The following is a 21,537-nucleotide window of genomic DNA, read 5'->3' on the forward strand; positions in this document are numbered from 1 at the left end:
CAGTTTGCTTGAATTTTAAACAGCTCCTCCAAGTACATTCACTTTTCTTTGGCATTTGCTTTACCAGAAATAGTTTGAGTGAGTTTGAAACCAGCATTTTTTCAAAAAAAGGGCAGTTTCTATCTAAGCTGTGCAAATTCTGCATTTTTAAATCTACAACTGACTGCAAGAATTATGGTTTCTTAGTGAAACACATCTACTGTGAAGCATATGCTTGCTCAGAATGTTTTGAATTTCCAATGTAAAGACCTCAGAATGATTTTGCAGTGAGTAGTTTTAGATCAGGGATTTTTTTACATCCAGGATTTGGCAAGTCATTCCAAATAATTTGTGGTGGGGGTAAGGGAGGGGAGGGGAAAGGAGAGGGAGAGAAAGAAATATAAAGAAGTATGTTCTCAAATCATTTTAGTGGCATTGCTTTGAGGGTTTGTCTTCACTAGCATTTAGAACTGGTAGTAGTGGACATGCCTACATCCAATGTTTGGCTCACATCTGATGTGAGACCTTTGGCTGCAAAAGGCTCATAATTCTGTCCTTTTGTGTACATAGATAGATACCACAGGGGTGGCTATGAACAGCTTAGATGAACCAAGGAGCAGTTGGTTTTGCATAAATGTTTGTGAGCCTTTCATTTTCATTCTTATGCAGTCACTAAGATCAGCTTTATGTGACCATTGGCTTTATGACCTACAGTCATGTCTTAATCATCTGTACCACAGCATAGCCACAAGCTAGAATCAGAGCTGTCCACGTTACTTATTTGTGAACCGGAAACTTTCTTGATATTGGTTGAGGATCTCTGGATCTCTGCTATTAGGCTAAAGGGTGTAAAAGAGTTGAAGGTGGAGAGACAAGAGTAAGACTGCCAGAGGTTGACTTCTTGCTCTCGTTGTAGCCAAGGATAGGCAGGAAAGGTGAGCAGTGGATGCCAGGTGACTTACCTGGATGGCCCACAGAGGCTCGGATTCAACAGGGACACAGCTGTAATTTGGACAATGAATCACTGGTGACTTCAAGGTGATCTTATGATATATTTGTTTCTATCAGTGTAGAGACACTCTGTTGTCTGTGATTGTTTGGTGCATTAGTTTTCTCCTGAAGGCATAGAAACCACTGAAGTAGGTTTAGAAGCTTTCAAAATACAGATAGAGTCAAATTGCTATTGGGAATTTACTTCAGTGTGAGTGTGGTGGTTTAAGAAGGATCTTGTCTTATTTAGAATTGAATCATCTGTAACTGCCGTCTTATAGCTGCTGGTGCTGGGGAGAAGGTTGGTTCATTGTGAAGAGTTTGAGATAACTTCAGATCTGTCCTGTTAATTACTTACTGTATTGATTTTAGGGTTCCTTGAAGTGACTCCATTATAAAACAGAAAACTCTAACATTTGAAATTATGGTTACTAATATTCCCTTAAAAATGTTAAATACACAGGGGTGAGAGAAAATGCTCGCTGCCTTTTACATTCATAGGGATATGCTTTTCACAACGTTTTAAGGTCTAGCTGCTCTGTTACATAATATACTTAGTCTCTGGGCTACTCATGTTTTATGTATCTTCTCTGAGGAAGTACAGGATATTCCAGAAAGATACAGTATCCCAAAATCACCATGCTCTATTCTAAATAATTAATTTTTAAAATAATACATTGCTACTAACTTTCACCTAAATCAAATTCCAGTCTACCTACTGTTAACACATCATTGCCTTAAAATTTGTACATGCTAGAGATGAGTCAGGGTAAGACAAATGAGCAAGGGTCTTGAGAGGATTAACCTGAGAGGAAAGATCAAATCCACTTATATAAGAATATTGCGTAACTTCTCAAAGTCTCTTCATATCTTTTTCTTCTTGTGTGTCCTTATATATTTTGACAGCAACTAGTTTTCTTTCCTTCATCCTTTCCAGCATCTTATGACTAGGAAAGAACCATTAAATCATGCTGACTCTCAAACCATAGTTGTCATCATTAGGCATCAGAGTGAATATAATTTGTGGTAAATATGGTCGGGAAACTGTCTCTCAAGGGCTTGTTTCAGACTGTCTGTCTGCTTATGTAGTTTTTCTTTATTTATTTTGAGAGTAACCAAAAGGGCAAAAAATCATTTCCTTGTCTTTGCTTCAGGTTTTGGAGCAGAGATGTTAAACTTCACAAACAGCTGAGGTATTCTTCTGGTATCCAACTGGAGCTGCATGTGAATTTTCCTAAATTGTTAATAAAGACTTAATTTTATCATTGACTTACATTCAGGTCAAGTAAGGTTTTCCAAGGCAAGAGCTAGATTTGCTTCTTGTTTCCTTTGGCCAGTGTTTGGAGTCTCTCCAGGCTAAACTCGGAGAACCACCCAGCAGACAGACTCTTGGTAGTAGACAGTGTAGATGTTCAGGTCACAGTAACTTAATATTACTAAGTGCTTTTTGTCTGCTGATGCCAGCATGTGACTACATAAATGTTTCCTCACTGAGCTATATATGACTAAAGACACCCAGGGTAATCATCTGTTGCACCATTAGCTGCAAGAGAACTATAGCAGCTAGACTAAAAATGTCTCAGGTAAGTCCAAGGTTATGGTTCATGTATTGTAGCACAAATCTCTTGCAGCTTTGTTGAGGCAGAGAAAACCAGGGGAAATAAAGTTAATGTGTTAAAAACAGAAAAGATTCTGCAATTAAAATAGAAAAGACAAAAAGAAAAAAGTCTCGAGATTGTTTTTTAATTTTGTTCTGTAAATATGTCCAAAGCTGGGGATAAAAATTGGTCAGAATTAGGGTTTAAAGAAGGTGTAGAAGAAGGCCCCTAGAGACCACTAAAAAAAGAAGCTATCTAAAATGGAAAGTTGATGAATTAGGAAGCAAATGAAAAGAAGTTAATGGAGGAACTAATAGTGACAGGATTTCTTTGGAGACTGCAGGTGAACAGGAACTGAGTGCATAACAGGAGGCTAAATGAGGAAACTAGAGGAATAATAATGGAGTAAAGAGAAGAGGTGGTGAATCTTAATCTGTCCTTACTGTTACCGTATTAGCAAAGAGAGGCAATCACCATTTCCCTTTTTTAAAATTCAGAAATCTTAACTTCAAAACAAGTTCATGGGTCAAAGAATTAAAATATCTCTTGTGAGGTGACAGACTTAACCTCTTCTAACCAATTAGCCTTGAAAAATAGTAAATGCTGAATTAAACGTTCTGATTTTGAGGAGAAACGGTGGTCATGATATCTGAGGTCATGTCAGTGATACAGCAGAGTTCAATATATTTAGCACTTGCCCACAAGCAAACAGCATCTGTTCTATTTTAGTAAAAAGTGATTTTTTCATTCTTTTTCGAAAACTTTTCAGACGTGGGGATATATTGCCCTCTTGAGGCCATAACTGGTTACTGCACATGTTTTACAGCTATTTTATTTCCGTCTCAAATGCATGACCCCCACAACTTTACAAACGCGATTGTTAGAAATTCGGAGAATAAATAAATCATAAGGCAGAACATTTCCTCCTTGTTAATATAAATTTTTCTCTAGTGTAGTCCCCAAGAATTTTTTTGCTATGTATTTTATTCCAACAAATTTAATGTTGAAATAGAGAACTAGAGTAATATTATCTAAGTAAACAGCGTTTGCCCTGGCTTTGCAACCATCAGGTCAAGAATATACTGGCAAACTTACTAAAAGTTTTATGTAAAAATAATGAACATAAATTTTATTCAAAAAAGCACTGAAAATCTCATGGAATTAATTTTGTGCTATGGTGTGAGGGTATAAAAATCTGGCTAATTTCATTACTTTAATGTGATTTATTCTCTCTGTGGGAAAACACAGAATTTCTGGAATTTCACAAAGCTTTGTTTAATTGACATAATTCCATTCAGACTTCACGCTACAGGCACAACATAGTGTGTGTATACCATGTGTACCTTTCAAGGAATAAAATGCTTGGGGAATGAGGTTCATTCCTAGCAACTATGAGATCAAAGAGGAAAGAAATGTTTGGACCAGTTAGGGGAGGTGCCAGCAGGGTGCAAATTGAGTGTCCTCCAGTGCCCAATGCAAGTGCAAGGTAGCAGCTGATCAGCAGCAGGAAACAGCAGCTGCACAAGGATGTTCCACCCCCAATCCACTCTCCAAAGCCCTAACACTCAGGGCATGCCAACCAAGGAATGAGGGTCATCCATAACTGCCTATTTTTCAGAGCAGAATAAAGTTTTATATTAATCTATTACATAAAGGACATAATACAGAAAAAGTTGTAAATAGAGATTAGTTTGTCCTTTGGATTAAGTTAATCTCATAATCAATACATATATTAGCTGTAAAAAAACCTGAAAATAAAATATGTTGTCAACACAACATTTAAAATAATTACATGAAGACGAAATGCAGTACTTCCAAGTACCCTTACATGGCTGTAAGTTGCTTCAACTTAGTTGAAATTATATTGGCAGCACTTTTAGACAAAGCACATCAGATTCTAAAAGTCCTAAAATCGCTGAAAATTAAGATCCTAATTAGATATTTCCATTATCCTTACAGTTTGGATCAAGGTGGCTGAATAACAAACATTTCAAACTGAAAGAAAAGGAAGGGAGACTAAAATCAGGAGACTTGACTTTAGGTTTACCTGTCGAATAAAAATTAAATTTGTACTTTTGAACAAGAGGTCCTGAACTAACTTCTGCATTTTCTATTCTAGTTTAGAGTGACAAAAAAAGAAAAAAAAAGGTTCTGGGAAGTAGATGTGAATTTACTGCAGCTTTGTGCCACTATCCTTTATAAATTATGTAACAGCTTATTTTGGTGTCTGGCATTTTTACCAAAGACAGGTCCCTCTCCTATGGTGTGCTCATGGTCCCTTCAGAATCCAGACACTCCTTCCGGTTGCTGCTGCTGCAGAGCTGAAGTCCCCCCTTCTGGGAACTGGCATAATTTTTCATGGCTCAGGCAGATTTATTTGCTGTTCTTGTCCTTCTCTTGATACATCCTTGGCTACAAATTTCTGGAGACATTCTTGCTCTCTGGTTTACTGAGTGAAACAAGAATGTGTGACCTAAAAACATTCACATGTTGTTGTAGTATTGTGCTTTTCCCAGGGTGCACACGGCAGCATCAGGGAGTGACACATCCCCCTGGGGAGACTTTTCCTCCCCGCTCTGGACTTCAGTGGTCTCGGCAGTTGCTTTTGGGGCGCAGAGATGTATCAGAGGCGAGACGGGTCTTGGGGTAAACTAAGGAGATTTATTACAGGTATAACTGAAGCATAACAACTAAAAGCTGGACCCCAAAGACGGGGAGCACATGTCCCGCTGTGGGTTTTATAGACAGGGCGATACAAAGCAAACAACCAATGAGAATGCACCCAGGGAGGAGTCTAGGGCAGGGAATACAGAACTAGATCCAATGGGAATAGCAGAAGCAGTGTAATGATATAAATCAGCAAATGATATATCGAGTGAGGGAAGATTGGCAAGGAAGGTTCTAGAAACAGAGGCAGGGACACAGAGAACTGACACACAACGGCATGTATAATTTAAATCATAACACACAAATGAAATAGAAAGCTAGCCTGAAAACACAAAGCCAAAATCCGCACCACAACAACATGTCTTAGCTGATCTCTAGATATGGTAAATTTTTGACTTAGGGTCACATAAAAAGTATTAGCTAGAAAGGCTTTAGTTTAGTATATTTGATGCTGTGATACATAAGACAAAACTTATCCTGTATTAGATGCTTTGGGCATTTTTCTTTATTTCCTAGCTGCTGCTTAGACCTCCTGAATTTTATGTAGAAAAGAAAAGACTCAGAAAGAAGTTATTTTAAGAGCAGGGAGGGTTTCTGTGAGACATGACCAATAAAAGACATTGCTCTTTGTAAATAAATATATTTTCAGAAACTGTATGTCAATCCTAGTAGTATGATGAACTTCGAAGACCAGATTTGTATGATCCTTCAGAAGTTTGTACATTACTCAGATCACTCAATATCATGACTTCTGACTGTTCCACTTTTAACTCTCAGAGCTTCTGCCTGCCTGTTTTATTGCCAAAGGCCCCCAAAAGTTACACTTTCTTTCTTTTTTTTTTTTTTTTTAACTAACTATAAATAACTATCTTTTCTTTTCCTTATATTTCCTCCTCCCCCATTTTCTCCCTGCATATGTCACATTTCCTTATGGTCTGTTCCTTCTGTTTCTGTCTCATTTTCAGGGCTCTTGGTATCCTTCAATTCATGGGTTTCTCCTTTCTGCTGCTTATCCTATTCACTCCACAGTTTCAATATTGTTTCCTCAGGAACCTTTTTCCAGTCAACCCCAACATTTCACCCAGACTCAGAATGTTGAATGAGTTGAACGCTAGAAACATTTTACACTGTAGAGGTTTTCTGATAAAAGCCGGTGCTGATTAGAACAGTGAAAAGTATTTGCCTCTTTAGCCAATACCTGTGTGCCTGTGTAAGCCAGCGGGGGTGAAGCTTTTCTGTGTACGGGGATGTGCTTTGGTTGGTGTCCCTCCCGCTCTTCCTGGTGGCTCAGCAGCGCTGGCAGCTGGCATGTTCTTCCTCCACCACAGGGCTCATGCCCCCTGCCCCACTTTGGAAATAACTGGAATTCAGAGTAGTGGGCATGATAACTTAGGAGGCAGATAAGCAAAATAACTGTCTGTCATCCAGAATGTGAATACATAGGAAAGATTTTTCCATACCAAGGAGGATGTGCTCATTTATGTCCTCAATCCCCCAGAGTGCTTTGAACCTCACACTGCTTTTGAGGTACAGCACCCATATTTTCTCAGCATGATGTTAATCCTCACCTGAATGAATGCACAAGGCCTAAAACTTTGTCTAGCTCTGTTCCTGTTAGCATTACATCTCAGGTGGGACACATGGCCACGTCAGCACGAGGAGAGGCCAGCAGCCATTGCCATCAGAGCAGAAGGCATCTCTGAAGGTTTACAACCAGCCCATACTGCTGTTCAGCTCATACCAGAGGATCCTTTAAATGATGGAAGAATCAGTTGTTCTTGTCTTTCTGCTTCCTTCACTCTGCGAGTTCCCCCTTGCTCTTCAACCCATGCAAAGCCACAATGACTGGCTTTTCTTATGCTGCTATATGCTGTGCATTCCTATGCACAGCTCTCTTGGCCTCATGGCTGCATGCTTCTCCCCAGCACTGTCCTTCAAGCTCAGGGAGTTTGTGGTTCTGAGTGTTCACTGATCCTTCAAAAGGCTGGGGCAAGTGTTACTAGTGGTGTTGGAAGCTTCTCTGCTAATCTAAGAATTAGAACAGGGTTTTCAGGAAGCATCGGCTTAGTTTCCCCATATCTATCTTTGCTCCACAGTGAATCTGCTGGTACTGAAAGTATCCCTTTTTTAGATCTTGCAAGTTTCAATCAGCACTGAAGGCCTTGTGATAGCGCTTTTAAAGAGAAAGATCTTCACCTTGAGCCAAAGGTAAGACAAGGCATAGGGTAAAGAAAGAATTATATTTGTTGCATCATGGAAAAGTTTAAGTATCTACAGAGATACATCAAAGAGTGATTTTTAATATTTGGGTTACCATAACCTGCTTTTTATCTAAAAGCAAAAAGTCTTCAGTCACATCGGAGCAGTGAACTTTCTATTGCACAATTGGATGCACTGTTGTCATATATAGCTGTTTACAACAGATTACAGAGTAACACTTCACATGTTTCTCTTCACTTTTCATGCTTTTAAAGCAAATCCTACCTTTATAGTTCTGACTCTTTTACCTAGAAAGCTTAAGGAAACCGAGGATTTAAAGATCTTTGCTATTCCTGCAAAGAACACAGTATGGAAAAACAGCTTGGGCTCTAAACCCAGGAAAAGTAATGAGCCAAAGACTATCATGTGGTTATGGAACAGAAAGTTCCATAACCATATAATTCATGGCCTGTTCAATAGATGTCTATTAGGGAAAATGCATTTAAGATTAATTTCTGTGTGTGGTAGTTGGGCACAAAGCCTAGAGGGGGCACTCATGAAAGATCTGTATAATTTAACAATCTTTGGAATGCTTAACTAGACAGTACATAGTAGAAGTTATGTCTTTGCATGGATGTCCACTAAGAAAAACATTTGATCTTTATGTTTACCCAGTTTGTAGGGACCATTTAAGGCACACATTCTCATAAACTGGGGTTATTGAGTAAATGTGGTACTTCTTTAGGAGAAAGCCTCCAAGTCCTATTTCTGAATTGCTTGTGAATATATCCTGAACTGCATGTTAAGCATTTCCATCCTACTGATGTGTTTGGTCAGTTTTATGTTTCTGTGAGGTCACTGCCTGTCACAAAATCTTGACAATATCACACAAAAAATATTTTCCATTGTGGCATCTTGGTTCCTTGGGGATCCCTAACATCTGTATTGCTAATGGTTTTATTGTTGCCTCTGGCTCTACCTCCAATTAAATTGACCGTGGCAGTTTGTTGCAGCCTCATCCTCCTGAGTACTTGGGTTTCTTTGACTTACCTTTGCCTATGAAGAAAGCACACTTTTATCCTTTTGAAAATAAAGTCCATGGGCAGGAATGTGTTCCTCCTGAGACTAATATGCAAGTCCTTTTGTGGTTAGACAAAGGGTTTTCTTAATGTATTCTGTGATAGAAGTGCCCTAAGAGCCAGCCCATCCTGGTATACAGACACCTCTGTGAGCTCAGTCTTTTTGTAAATTGGGAACAAACTTTACAACACTGTCTGCTTGCAACAAAATTGGACATTCATTTTTAAGCACGCAGCCTCATAACCAATTCTTTTAAGAACAGAACTCCCTTTGTGTAATAAAAGTGAAGGTAGAAAGAAAAAAGGTCTGGGGTAGTGATTGAACAAACACTCTTGTCTGGTGCTTCCACACTGAGGCTTGTGGAACAGAGTAGACCTTCCACCATCACACTTAGCTATCATGGCAGATAATTTTAGTGTGTTTGCATTTAATAGTTTGGAGTGTTGCTTTTATTCTGATTTTAATAATATTTTAGGTCATTAGAAGGGCTTTGTACTTTTAGAAATGCAATGACCAAAAGTGTCTTAAGTGTAAGACAGCACATATGTAAAATAAAAATGTAGGTCTGATAAATAGACTGGTGTTAAATTTGCATAGCTTGAAATTACAAGCAAAAAAGTGTTGAAATAAATTTGCTACCCATGCCATGTAGGCACAATAAATGTTGGATTTTTTTTCCTTAAAATTGAAACCTGAAATTTGATCTAGGATGAGTACTGTAAAACTTTTCATAATGATGCTAGTTTGATGCAGTTTCTTCCTGTTTTATGGCATAATTTTGGCAATATTTATTTTGGTATATGCACTTCCTTAAGTGCATATAGCCAAATTCCCCATCTAAAGGAATCCCATATCAAAAATCTACTAAAGCTATCTAAAACACTGCTGATTTTAGTGTACAACAACAGCAACAAAGTTGCATGTGTCTACATTCTATTTTTTGGTAACCATAAATATGCCTTTGGACTAAAGCTCAAAACTACAGAACTGGGCTTTGGTTTACTTCCATTCTAAATGTGGTCTAATAAAAACTGGACTTGTCAAGTCATAGCTGCAGCTGAGATAGAAACTTCCTTTTTTCCCATTCCATTCAGTTAATGAAAGCTGAACTTCAAAGTCTAAATGAGATCATTTGAAGTGCTAAAATTATTGAACACCAGAACTGTTTACTTTCCTGACAAAAAAAAAAAAAGAAAAAAAGAAAAAAAAAAAAAGAGAAAAAGAAAAAAAAGAGAGAGCTTGTAATGTAAAAGTAAAATTAAACCACTGAAATGACGTTGGGAAAGTTTAAAAGTGCTAGTGCAAGAGGTGGTATTAACCAAGCTGAGAGACATCTGTGCATAGTTTTAAGTGACTCACTTAATAGCCAACTCATTTTTTTCATGACTGCAATAGTAAAGCTTTTCTGGGAGGTCTTAGTTGTGTGCTGCTCAGAAAATTGCAACCCAGTGAGATGATGTCTGAGCAACACCCTTGACAAGCATGAGAATATGCAAAGATATCATCAGGGGCTGGAGCCTTTCTGTAATCTTATAAACACATAGTTAGCAGAAGTTTTGTAGTTAGGTCAACCCCTTGTTATTTTGCTGGCAGCCCATAATATTTCTCCTGGGCTCTACTTTGTCCTTTTAAACCATGAGCACTGGTGTACCACCAACTCCAGGAGCATAGTTACGACCAGCAAAGACCAAACTTACTTAACTCATTTGATGGCATTAACATCATTGCTGGGTGTGTTACTGCAAACTAGGAAATAGAAAGTTAATGGAGATAATATTTCTAAAAGAGGATGGATGGGTTTTGGCCAGAGATGGGGCGAGCTTCTGAAATTCAATAGGAAGGCATAGGAGAGGACTGTGGAATTTGGAGAAATACATGGAGTGAGGAAATCCTGGTCACTACTGCTAAGAGGCAGTAGAGGGGTGCAGATAGTGAGCAGTGAGGTGTGCTGAACAGTCATCCTGATAAGGGAGAAATATCTAAACAGAATCCATCAAACAGGAGGAAGGGATGGAGTCAGGCAGAAACTGCTTGGTTGCCAAAGGCTACCTATTTCTCTGTTCATTAAAAGTATTCAACTTTTATGTTGTGCATTTGGGATAGCTATTAAACGAAAAGAATTGCATGTGAGACTTGTTCATGTGTCCACCTCTGTAGGCCTTGCCCCCATGCTCCAGGGTTTCTTGCACTGGCAGCACAGCACCGCAGCTGTTCTCCTGCACTGTTATCCCACATGCCAGACAAAGCCAGGCTGTCTAAACCAAGACCCTTTGTGCAGCTGTACGGGGTGTAGAGAGCCCTGCAGCCCTGTGCAGCAGGTGGGGCATCTATATCTTCTGTATGTCCTTGTGCTTAACAGAACAAGGGTAGGAGGCACATTTCCAGACACATCCTTCCTCAGCCCAGTATCCATGCATGCCTCTGGCCTCTCAGCATGCCTTTGCATGACTCAGCAAGAAAATTCTCATTCTTGTGATTCAAAAAATTTGAGTGTTCTGGTCATTAATAAGGAAGTCTCAAGGTATTTTGTCAAATCTCATCAAATTTATATTTAATACTTCAGTTAATTAATTAATTCCTTAATTGTGCAGAACAATTGAATTAAGTATATTTTTCATTCTATAAGATAATTAGGAAGACACACTGATTTAAGCTTCCCCCCAATACATAGAATTGTCTTTTTCTTTCTTACCCAAAGAATTAGACCACAAAAACCCCAACTTTGTATGTGCCAAATTTCAAATGAAGCCATTTTTGCTCTAGATTTCTTTCAGTGCTGTGTGATCCTCTTTCCCCTTGGAGAATCTGTAAAATTGTCATGAAACAAAATGGAAAGCTGAAGGTTTTAAAGGTCAACGTTTAAAAATTTCCCAGGTAGGGTATGGCTTTATCATTATCTGCAAACTTGACTACAGAAGCAGTTACAAATCTTCCAATAATAACCAGAAACATTTGTTTCTCTACTAAGCAGTGTAGATTAAGAATAACTTTATGCTGTGGAGTTCAAGTTTTTATGTCTAGCTTGCTAGCACAGTCCAAAACTATAATATTTGCAAAACTGAACCAGCTGGTCTAAAGGCAGAGACTGGATTATTGATGTGTCTTTTTTCTATTCTGTTCCCTTCTATTCTCTCTGAGGAATTGTACAGTAATTTTTGGATTCAATGTAGCCAGCTATGAGTGTTCAACTTCCAATAAGTTTTGATTGAAAATACAATATTTTAATTTTCTGTTAATTTCTACCAAAGTACAAACTGGGTAGATTTGACAGTATTTTCATTGTAGTCTGATGCTGTATAGATGGGACCCTTAAACAGGAAAAATTAGCATACCTTCAGTGAAGTTTTTACCTGCTGAAACTTTTTCCCATCTTAAAAATGATAACAAAATAATATCTAGAGAAATATCTAGAAAAAAATGTAATTAAAAAAGGCAGAAAGGTAAGAAGTGTCTGGAAAGGCATGTAGTGTTTTCATAAATATCTTACTAAATGAAGAGAAGGAAAATCTGTATTAATTAAAGTTTGTCATCCTATGAATTTATTTCTTCCACTGAACATTCCTGGATTGGGATTTAGCATTGCCAATTTAGGACTGCATATCTTTTAATATAATTTATCTTGTAATCTGTTTCTAAAAGCATCTTAGTAAGAGTGTCATAATAGGTTTTCTGTATTGTAGGTAAGTGTTTTCCACGCCATTTTTTAGAACTGGTTTTGTCTTCACCTTTTATTTAAAACATATATCCTGAGAAACATTTGAGATGGTAAGAAGAGGAACTGTTCTAATGCTGTTTGTGTCCCTGACGACATGTATGTCATTAATTGTACTCTAGTTAACCAAGGCACCTTGATTACACAGGAACGGCTCCGTGGTGGTCAGTCTGCGGAGGGCCAGTGGCCCTTCAGTCCGGGATAAGTTAGTTTTGAGCTTCCACTCTGTTATGAGCTTTAAGGGGATTAAAGATCCGGATCTATAGCTGAGACAGGGCTACATGGACCACAGATACCGCTCCTTCTCTGAGTCTGGGAGAGCAGGCGGCATTTGTTCGTGCCTTTGGCTGCCCAGCCCAGCCGGGCGCGCCGGGTCGTTCGTGCCAGAGCTCGGCCGCAGCCGGCGGCGAGCACTGAACAGCCTCAGAGCCTGTAGGGAACCGCGCCCTGGAACGAGGCAGAGGCCAGCAGGGGCGGCTCCGCGCCCGGCCGGGCCCGGGGATCCCTGCACGGGGTTCAGTTTCCGAGCCGGAGCTGCTCCCGGCCGGGCAGGGGGGAGCCGCGGGGCTGGCGGCTGGCTGATAAAGGCGGCTCCTGCCTTTCCCAGTGGCATCAGGCTAGTCAAATAAATAGGATGGAATCCTGGGCACCGCTGTAAAAAAGAAAACCCGGGGGCATTGTTTTGATCACTAATTCAGGGCGAATGAAGTGGGACCTGCATTGCTGAGATTTAATCTCACGTACAATTTGCCATACGAATAATTTTCTATTTCGCACGCTCTCTAGCAGCTGAAACCCGACCGTCTGTAATTTGTGCCCGGTGTACGCACAGGGGTGTCCCTTCGCTGGTGTCCTGGCGCTAGTGTCGCGGAGGTGCTGTCCCCGCGGTGCGGTGCTGTCCCCGCGGTGCGGAGCTGTTCCCGCGGGGCCGGGCTGTCCCCGCGGGGCCGGGCTGTCCCTGCGGAGCGGAGCTGTCCCCGCGGTACGGTGCTGTCCCCGCGGAGCGGTGCTGTCCCCGCGGAGCGGAGCTGTCCCCGCGGAGCCGGGCTGTCCCCGCGGAGCGGTGCTGTCCCCGCGGAGCCGGGCTGTCCCCGCGGAGCCGGGCTGTCCCCGCGGAGCGGAGCTGTCCCCGCGGAGCCGGGCTGTCCCCGCGGAGCTGGGCTGTCCCCGCGGAGCCGGGCTGTCCCCGCGGGGCCGGGCTGTCCCCGCGGAGCCGGGCTGTCCCCGCGGAGCTGGGCTGTCCCCGCGGTGCGGAGCTGTCCCCGCGGAGCCGGGCTGTCCCCGCGGAGCCGGGCTGTCCCCGCGGAGCTGGGCTGTCCCTGCGGTTCGGTGCTCTCCCCGCGGTGCGGAGCTGTCCCCGCGGAGCTGGGCTGTCCTTGCGGAGCCGTGCTGTCCCCGCGGAGCTGGGCTGTCCCCGCGGTTCGGTGCTGTCCCCGCGGTTCGGTGCTGTCCCCGCGGAGCTGGGCTGTCCTTGCGGAGCGGTGCTGTCCCCGCGGAGCGGTGCTGTCCCCGCGGTGCTGCCCCGGCGCCGGGAGGTGGCGCTGTGGGCCCAGGCAGGGCGCGCGGGCGGGCGCGCGGCGCTCCCTCAGCCGGCGGCCCGCGCGGCCCGTCCCGTCCCGCCCTTCCCGCGGCCCGCGCTCCGCCGCGCTCGGCTGCTACAGATGTGCGCTTGTGAATGGTTTCAATAAAATTTTATAGCCGTCATTTGAAAAATGGTAGGATTATTGTGATTTGTGCAGCCTGGCAGAAGAGAACCCGCCGGGGGCTGGCCGCGGCCGCTGCTCGCCCTGCTGTGGGCTCCCCCCCGGGCACCGTGTCCCTCGCCGCTGTCCCAACGTGCCAGTGGCACTGGCTCTTCCAGCTCTTTTTCTTTTTCTTTTTCTTTTTCTTTTTCTTTTTCTTTTTCTTTTTCTTTTTCTTTTTCTTTTTCTTTTTCTTTTTCTTTTTCTTTTTCTTTTTCTTTTTCTTTTTCTTTTTCTTTTTCTTTTTCTTTTTCTTTTTCTTTTTCTTTTCTCTCAGATAGCGTCTCTCATCGTGATTCTGTAGGAGACTGTCTGTTTTTTTGTCCAGGCCTCCAGACGAGCCCGGCGCTCCCCGCTCCGCGCTGGGGCCCGCAGCCCGCCTGGCCTGGGCGGTGAGGGGACACGCGAGGCTGCCGGAGCTGGACGCTTGCGAGTGTCTGGGCACTAGCGCAAAGTAGCAGACATTACAACACAGGCAGGTTTTGTGAGAGGGCAGAAGGAACTCTATGGCTAATAGTTGCTTTTTATACTACTGTAAGCCTTCAGTGTTTCTAAGCACCCTTTTGAAGGCATAGAGACATTGAGCACTGCAGACGGATGTTATACACATCTATCTCCCTAAAATACATGATGCATGTACAAGAGAGCCTTTTTTCTTTCTTTTTTTTTTCTTTTTCTTTTTGCTTACCATATCACCTTGTCTCTCAAGGACAGCACATCACTAAAATGCAGGCAGAGATTTATTGGAGGGACAAGAAGGACTTCACTCCTCTTGCTCTTCTCCTCCTCAGCTCACATCTCCAACTCCTCTGCCAGTCTGGCATCTCATGCTCCTCGGTGAGCTGGAAGAAAGTAAGCAATGGAGCAAGGAGAACACCTTGCCCCTGTCTGTAGATTGACACAGCGGAGCATAGCCCCTTTGGCATAGTAGCCTGCTATTGGGAGACAGCAGATATGGTTGCCTTCATGACTTGCCTCAGAATAAAGGCACCTTGTCTCAGTCACCATAGCCACTGGGTTGCTTTCCCTGTCTTTCTTCCCCCTTTCTGGAATATCTGGAAAAATAGCATACGATGAAACCTGCACAATACCAGTTTTCTTCCTTATAAATGGTTTGATATACAGTGGATTCCATGAATAGAGGTAGCAATAGTCTCCTTATCCTGAAGTCTTATGGGGACTCACATAAAAATTAAAGTCCTCAGAGTGCTGAAGTAGGTGCTGCCATGCCTGCAGTATGCACTCTAGCTTCCTGCCAGACTCTAGCTTTGCTTTAGAAGCACTGCTGTTTCAAATGGGAGCCAAGAGTTAGTTGCTGGATCCTGATTCTTGGCAGTTCTCGACCAAAATTACTATTCTACCTTGAATTTTCAAGGAAATGTTCTGCTTGGTCTAGGTTATTACCATTGCTCTTTAAACAGCTGTGTACCTGCTCAGACTGCTCAGACTCCTTTTTCTGTCTTGTTTAGAATTCCAGTTTCATGGGCAACTTTGGAGAAGAGGATTTGGGCTCCTTAGACACTCAGGGGTGTTTAAAAGTTCTATGCTTAGTTTGCTTTTAGCTATCTGAATGGACTAATAATAGCAGAAATCATTTAATAAATAGAGTGGTGAGACTGAGGTACTGAGTTGTTACCCAGCTGGAAATTAAAATTCTCCCTATGCTGGAAATTCATAGCTAATGACTAATAGTATAACCAGTGTTAGACCTAACTTAATCTAGTCTTACAACGCTTGTAATAGATTCACATTCCTCTTCAGAGTTAATTTTCAGAGTGCTTATAAACATCACGGTCAGTTTATTCCATTTACTCTCTTGCTTTGTGGTGGATAAGACTACGGTAAAATTATCTGTACTCAGTATGTGCCTATAGAATCATCCAATCATGTAAATTCAGGGGCACTATTTTTAATCAGACAATATAATTGGTACTAATCTTGAAATAAATGGTGCTCCTGAGAAGCAGAAGCTCCTGTCTTCTCCAGAGCACCATCTGTGTAGTTCATATGCAATCAGCAATATTTATATTAAATGCTATATATTCTGCCTCATCTGCTGTTTGATTTCCTCTCTCTGAGTCTCATGCTATGAACCAAAACAGGAATCACAACACCTAAGTTCTGACAAGCAATTTCTTCCCTCAGTCTGCTGTGTATACCTGGTTAATGCAGCTTTGTTCAGTCCTTTTGTCAACATTCAGTGCTCATAGTACACCCAGTCTGCCAGTGCAAGGCCTTAAGCTCAATTTTCATTACAATTTCTGTGAAGCTTTTTTATATGTCTCCCTCATATTCTCTAAAACTTTGCTGTTTTCTCTATTTCATCGCAGTCACATGGATCCCACATTGTCTTGTCCCAAAATATCACATTGGATTATTCCCAGAAACACTGTTCTGCTACTCAGTTGCCAGAAGACCCCTCTCTAATTGTTTTGTTTGTTTGTTTTAGGTTGTAAGAGGTAAAGTACTCTTTTGGCTAAAAAACCACCCCTATAATAAAATTGACCATATATTTTTCACATTGCTATTTTGCTAACAAATGTGCTTTACCTGTTCTTTCTTTTTTTCTTACATGATAAGGGGTTTGTAAGCAAGCTGGATGAATTCATTCACTGGTTAAATGAAGCCATGGAAACAACAGACAACTGGACTCCTCCTAAAGCAGAGACAGACAGCCTTAAACTGTACCTGGAGACACACTTGGTAAGACAAGATTGTACTATGATTGCTATCAGTAATTGAAGTGTTCTGCTGTGCTTTTTATTTGATTATTATGTTTTAATTACTAGCGTGCATCTATATTTCAATGTAAGATTTGCAGCATTGCGATTTATTTTAATGAAAATACCAACAAGTTATTTTCTGTACTTGAAATATGTACTGATAACTTTGTAAAAATTAAATTAAAAGGCAGAATTGCATTACAATTCAGAATTTATATCTAAATGATAGAAAGACCAAAACAAGAGAAGAAAGTAAATTTTTTTCTGCTGATCATCTAGGATTTTTACTGCATTGTAACATTAATGAAAATGTTATTAGTGAGGAGCTCTTACTCTCTCTCCCACAGTTTTAGCATAGCACAGTGTCATTTAAACAACATATTTAAAATAGTTACTTCAATTATTTTTCTTGATATGCACTTTTGTCATTTAATTAATACAGAGTTTATACTATAGGTAGAAATTAGAACTCAGTGTATGCTGTTCATTGGGTAGGTATCTTAATAGGTAAACTACTCTAGCTGGTAAAAGGAAAATAAAAAAAGTACAGAAAATTGAACTAAGAAACTTCCTCTCTTTCTGCCAGTCTTAGGTTCTTACCCCTATGAAATGGAAGAAAATATGGTGATAGCACCACTCCAAGCCAACGACCCCAGCTGTACGAAACATTAGCCAAGCCCACACCAGATTATCAACTCCCAAAGCTCAGCCCCATTTCTAATCTCTGATAATCTTATGGTAGAATGTTATTTGACAGTCCAGGAAGTCATGTGATGCATTACAGGAAAAAATGTCATTTTAATCCCTATCACAATACTGAAGTGACCGTTATTAAATTAATTATGTATACATCAACTACATACACAGTTAAATCCAAACTGAAAACTGCTTCGAGATTTCAGCTATACAGAAAGCTCTTGAGCCTTTTGCTCTTGAACATTTCTGTTGTAGTAGTGCTGTTGGACAGTCACTGGGTTAAGTGCCCATTGTGGTAGTCTATCAAATGCAGTATGAAGACCCTTCCTTTCTCCTTATGTTGCAGACTGTGTGTTTTGTGCAGAGTTCAGATTTTTGCCTTGCCTTCTGTGCACTCTCAGTCCCATGATTCCCATTGTGTTTACAGGTGCTCTGAAGGTACAGAGCACGTCACAAAATCAGACTTCAGAAAAGGCATTGGTCACTTCAATTTGATTTCGTTGTACTCTGCAACATGAAACTTTTGCTGAGAAGCTTTTATAAGTAGAATCACAATTTTCACTCTTGTCTGGATAAAAAGAAACATATTCCAGGTAACAGGGCAATCACCAGGCTAAGTAACTCTCACAGTCAATTTCTTTCCCCCTTTCTTCCATGGGGAGGAGCACAGTAGCTCATATGCAGACAACTTACTTCCAACTTTGCCATGTGGTTCTTGGGGAGGTGAAGCCAAACCCATCTATATCAGACTGGAATGTGGAATAGTAGCTCAGAGGCAACTCCATCATTGCTAGAGGTAGTCTGAGTAAATGAGCATGTGGGCACCTGTACAACCTCACTTTCTCCTGTCACTAGTTAGGCTCCCAGCTGGTCTCTGTGTATATGGGGTAAGAAAATCCTCATATGCTTCAGGACCATTATGTTATGAAGCAAGTTGGGGATTTTTTTACTTCACTGCAGAAGTAAAATACCTAAAAAATGGTTCAGTTTCTATTGGTTAATATTATAATTATTTTATGCATCTATATCCAGTGAAAAACCCACTGAATAACCTGAAAAAATGTAACTGAGTTTTGTTTACTGGATTTCAGATAAGGTATGTTATCATACTAGTTTCTATACAGCAGAAAATACAGACCATTTTTTGGTGTGGAAGATAGTTATTTGTATTAACTAGATTGTCAGCTTTTCAGTGGCTTTCATCTGTCAGACATCTTAATCTGTGTTTAAACAGAAGTACATGAACGTCAATTCATGCTAAGCTCACTGTTGAAATTTCCGTTAGCTGAGCATTGTAAGGCCATGGTGAGGATGGTTTGTGGGAGGGACTTACACTTCTCATTTTCTTCTTTTGCTAGTCAGGTTATACATGTCAGATTCACCTAAGATATGCTGAAGTAAAGGACTTAGAACTTGATAACATTAGGTTCCAGACTTATGGGTTTATAACACACATACTGGTAGTAAACTGGGTGGGAAAACAAAGCAAATGTCTTGTTGTTTCCTATGTAGTGCCTCTACACCAGCATATCTCATAACCGTTTCCTCACTGGCGCAGGTTTTCTCATCGTAGAATGAATGAAAACCTGGTGTAGATAAGTATTTTTATTAGTAGAGACATATCCTTAGCCTTTGGCACAAGTTATCAACTCCATGAACTGTGACGCTCTTTTCTTTGAAATACATTTGTTGTGATGACAAAATTAGTGCCATAAAGAGAGAATATTTTGCATTTATGAAGGAAATCTCTTCCATCACAATTTAAGAAAAGAAAATAATAGGAGCAAGAAAACACAAAAATGCACTTGTTCCCTTTGTCATTGGTAGGGAAAAATTCTGCAGAGGTGACAAGGAGAAGGTTGTGAACATTTTCCAAAATTTTCAGTATGTGAAATTGTAGGCTGTCACTTTAGGATTCCAATGTAAACTGTTGATAAAGGTTTGAATTTTAAAATCTCTCCTCGCTCAGCCTTGCTTTTCTTCATCTTTGACATTTCAAGAAACGGTGTAGCACAGACACATAAGTAGAGTGTGTTTTAATAAAAAGGCATCACAAGAAACCTACAGCATCAACTTATGAAAATCTTTGCATAAAGTAATGCTCGCGTGAGGAGTCAGATCCCTTGAACATGATGCCAATGCAAGTCTCTATTACGAGTGTCGTAGCATGACATCAGCTTAAATTGGTACAGTTCCCCAAAGAATTGTTCTTGTTAATTCTTATACCTGGCCTGGCAATACTGTCCACAAGGATGTTAATCAACACTTTGAAGTACACGAATAGTGTCTGGCTATTGCTCTTGGCTCACCAAGAGCTGCCTGCAGAGGCATCTCTGTAAGTGTCTGAAGGTCCACCTGGACAGCTTCTGAAATAGTGAAGCACACTGTGGTGAAGGTGGAAGGCAACCTCTCCTCAATGTGGTCTGTTTTTCCCAATTATCTCATCTGCACAAAGACTAGCTGAGGAGTTCCTGGGTCACTAAGGGAATTGATAACTAAATGCACTGTGTGGGCACACGGGCCTGATACCCAAATACACCACAATTACAATTATTAACTGTAAGGCCTATTGAAATTCTGTTTTTAAATCACAGTTACAACTTAAACTCCATCGATTTTGCCATGATGAGAAACCATACATTTTGCTAAAGAGTATGAACTTTTTTCTGCAAATTGAAAGGTAGTCTACGTCTTGAATGTGTGCTATAATAGACATCTTCAGCTTAGAGAACTGTTTTCTTGCAAATTTTAAAAACCATCTCCCTGATGTTCTGCAGAACAAAAGTTGCTATATGCTTCATTTTAGATAAGACCAAAGCACAAATCTATAAATGAAAATGCTCTCAGAGATCCCTGGAATAGTGACTAAAATTATTCTTTCAGTTTTACAGGTATTCCCAACTCAGTAATGTTGGTTAAACTGATTTGGGAGCTATGTGTTTCCCATTCATATGGAAGAGCTGACATGGAGCAGCCACCCCTTGAACATCTGGCACTCTGCAGGCAGCCACCCAAGCCAGCAGATGTCGAAAACACTAATATGTTTTCATAAAACAGGCGCGTTTTTCAGCAGAAATCTACTTTTCCACAAAGGTCTCAGTCAGCCCTACTAGCGAAAAAAAGAAGCAGGTTTTGAATTTTTTTAACAATTAGGTTAAAATCAGTCCCTAATGAAAAGATAGCTTCATTTACCTTACTAAAAACAATTTCTGATTCACTTTATCTTTTGTATCTCTCCTTTTCTGTTATGCTGATTCTTGCCCATTGGCACCCTGATCAAAATCAGCTACTAGCAGACTCTAAGCATAGACTTGGTGGCATGCAAATCAGTTTTCATAAAAAACAGTATCCTGAAGGCAGCTTATGAGCTAAAAGCATCTGTCTCGGTGGTATTGCTGTGCTTGTGAAACCAAGCAGACTTTCTAACCAGCTTGACAAGTAAGAATTCACCATGTATCTCTTGACCATTTTAGTTTGCTAAAAAAACCATTTAACTTTATCCATGGCCTGATAAGAGACATTGTTTTAGCACAGTGAAGAAGTAAGCTAGCTGCTGTGAAGAACCACTGAGGACAAGGTTTAGACAAAAGATACTATATACATTTGCTGAGGCCTGGAACTTTTAATTCTGTAGTCTTAACTTTTTCCTTTGTTGTTAACACAGTGCTTTGTTTTCTTGTTGCTGCACAACTACTTGTGCACTGTAGTGTGGTGTGCTCTTAGGTCATTGTACCAAGCCATTTCTGTGTATGGAGTCTTAGGGTTAGGGAACACAAGAATTTTAAATGGATCCTGCAAATGAAAAATATCATATTTTACACTTAATTAGGTGCAACTTTTAAAATACTTTGTACGTTATTAGTAGATGTTGGCAAGCAATATTTTTTCAGTACAAGTAAAATTCATTAAGGTAAAGTCTTAGAAATTTGGAATTAGCAGTAACGCATTTTTGTCCAGTAAGACTGTCCTTGCTTCTTGGGGTTTTTTAGGCAAAAATACATGTTCTGTTTAGCTGAAACTAGAATAGCAAATATTGTTCTGTAAAAACAACAAATGGTGAGGATTGCATGTAGATATTGCAGTACAAAATGTGGTTTGGATATGCCAACTGATCATTTCCATGAATAGTAATTTCTTAGTTTTCTTTTCAG

The 21,537-nt window shown here is 40.6% G+C and overlaps 1 protein-coding gene across 1 annotated transcript in view; it reads left to right on the forward strand.

Moving 5' to 3' along the window:
* The window catches only part of AKAP6 (A-kinase anchoring protein 6), a 211,873-nt gene that overhangs the window by 42,742 nt on the left and 147,594 nt on the right, over window positions 1–21,537 (forward strand). Inside the window, exon 4 of the mRNA XM_063398890.1 lies at window positions 16,548–16,670. Within this exon, the coding sequence (XP_063254960.1) occupies window positions 16,548–16,670 (123 nt within the window). The remainder of the gene's footprint in view (window positions 1–16,547; window positions 16,671–21,537) is intronic.

Source organism: Prinia subflava, chromosome 5 (genome assembly GCF_021018805.1).
Source record: "Prinia subflava isolate CZ2003 ecotype Zambia chromosome 5, Cam_Psub_1.2, whole genome shotgun sequence".
NCBI classification, from domain to species: domain Eukaryota; kingdom Metazoa; phylum Chordata; class Aves; order Passeriformes; family Cisticolidae; genus Prinia; species Prinia subflava.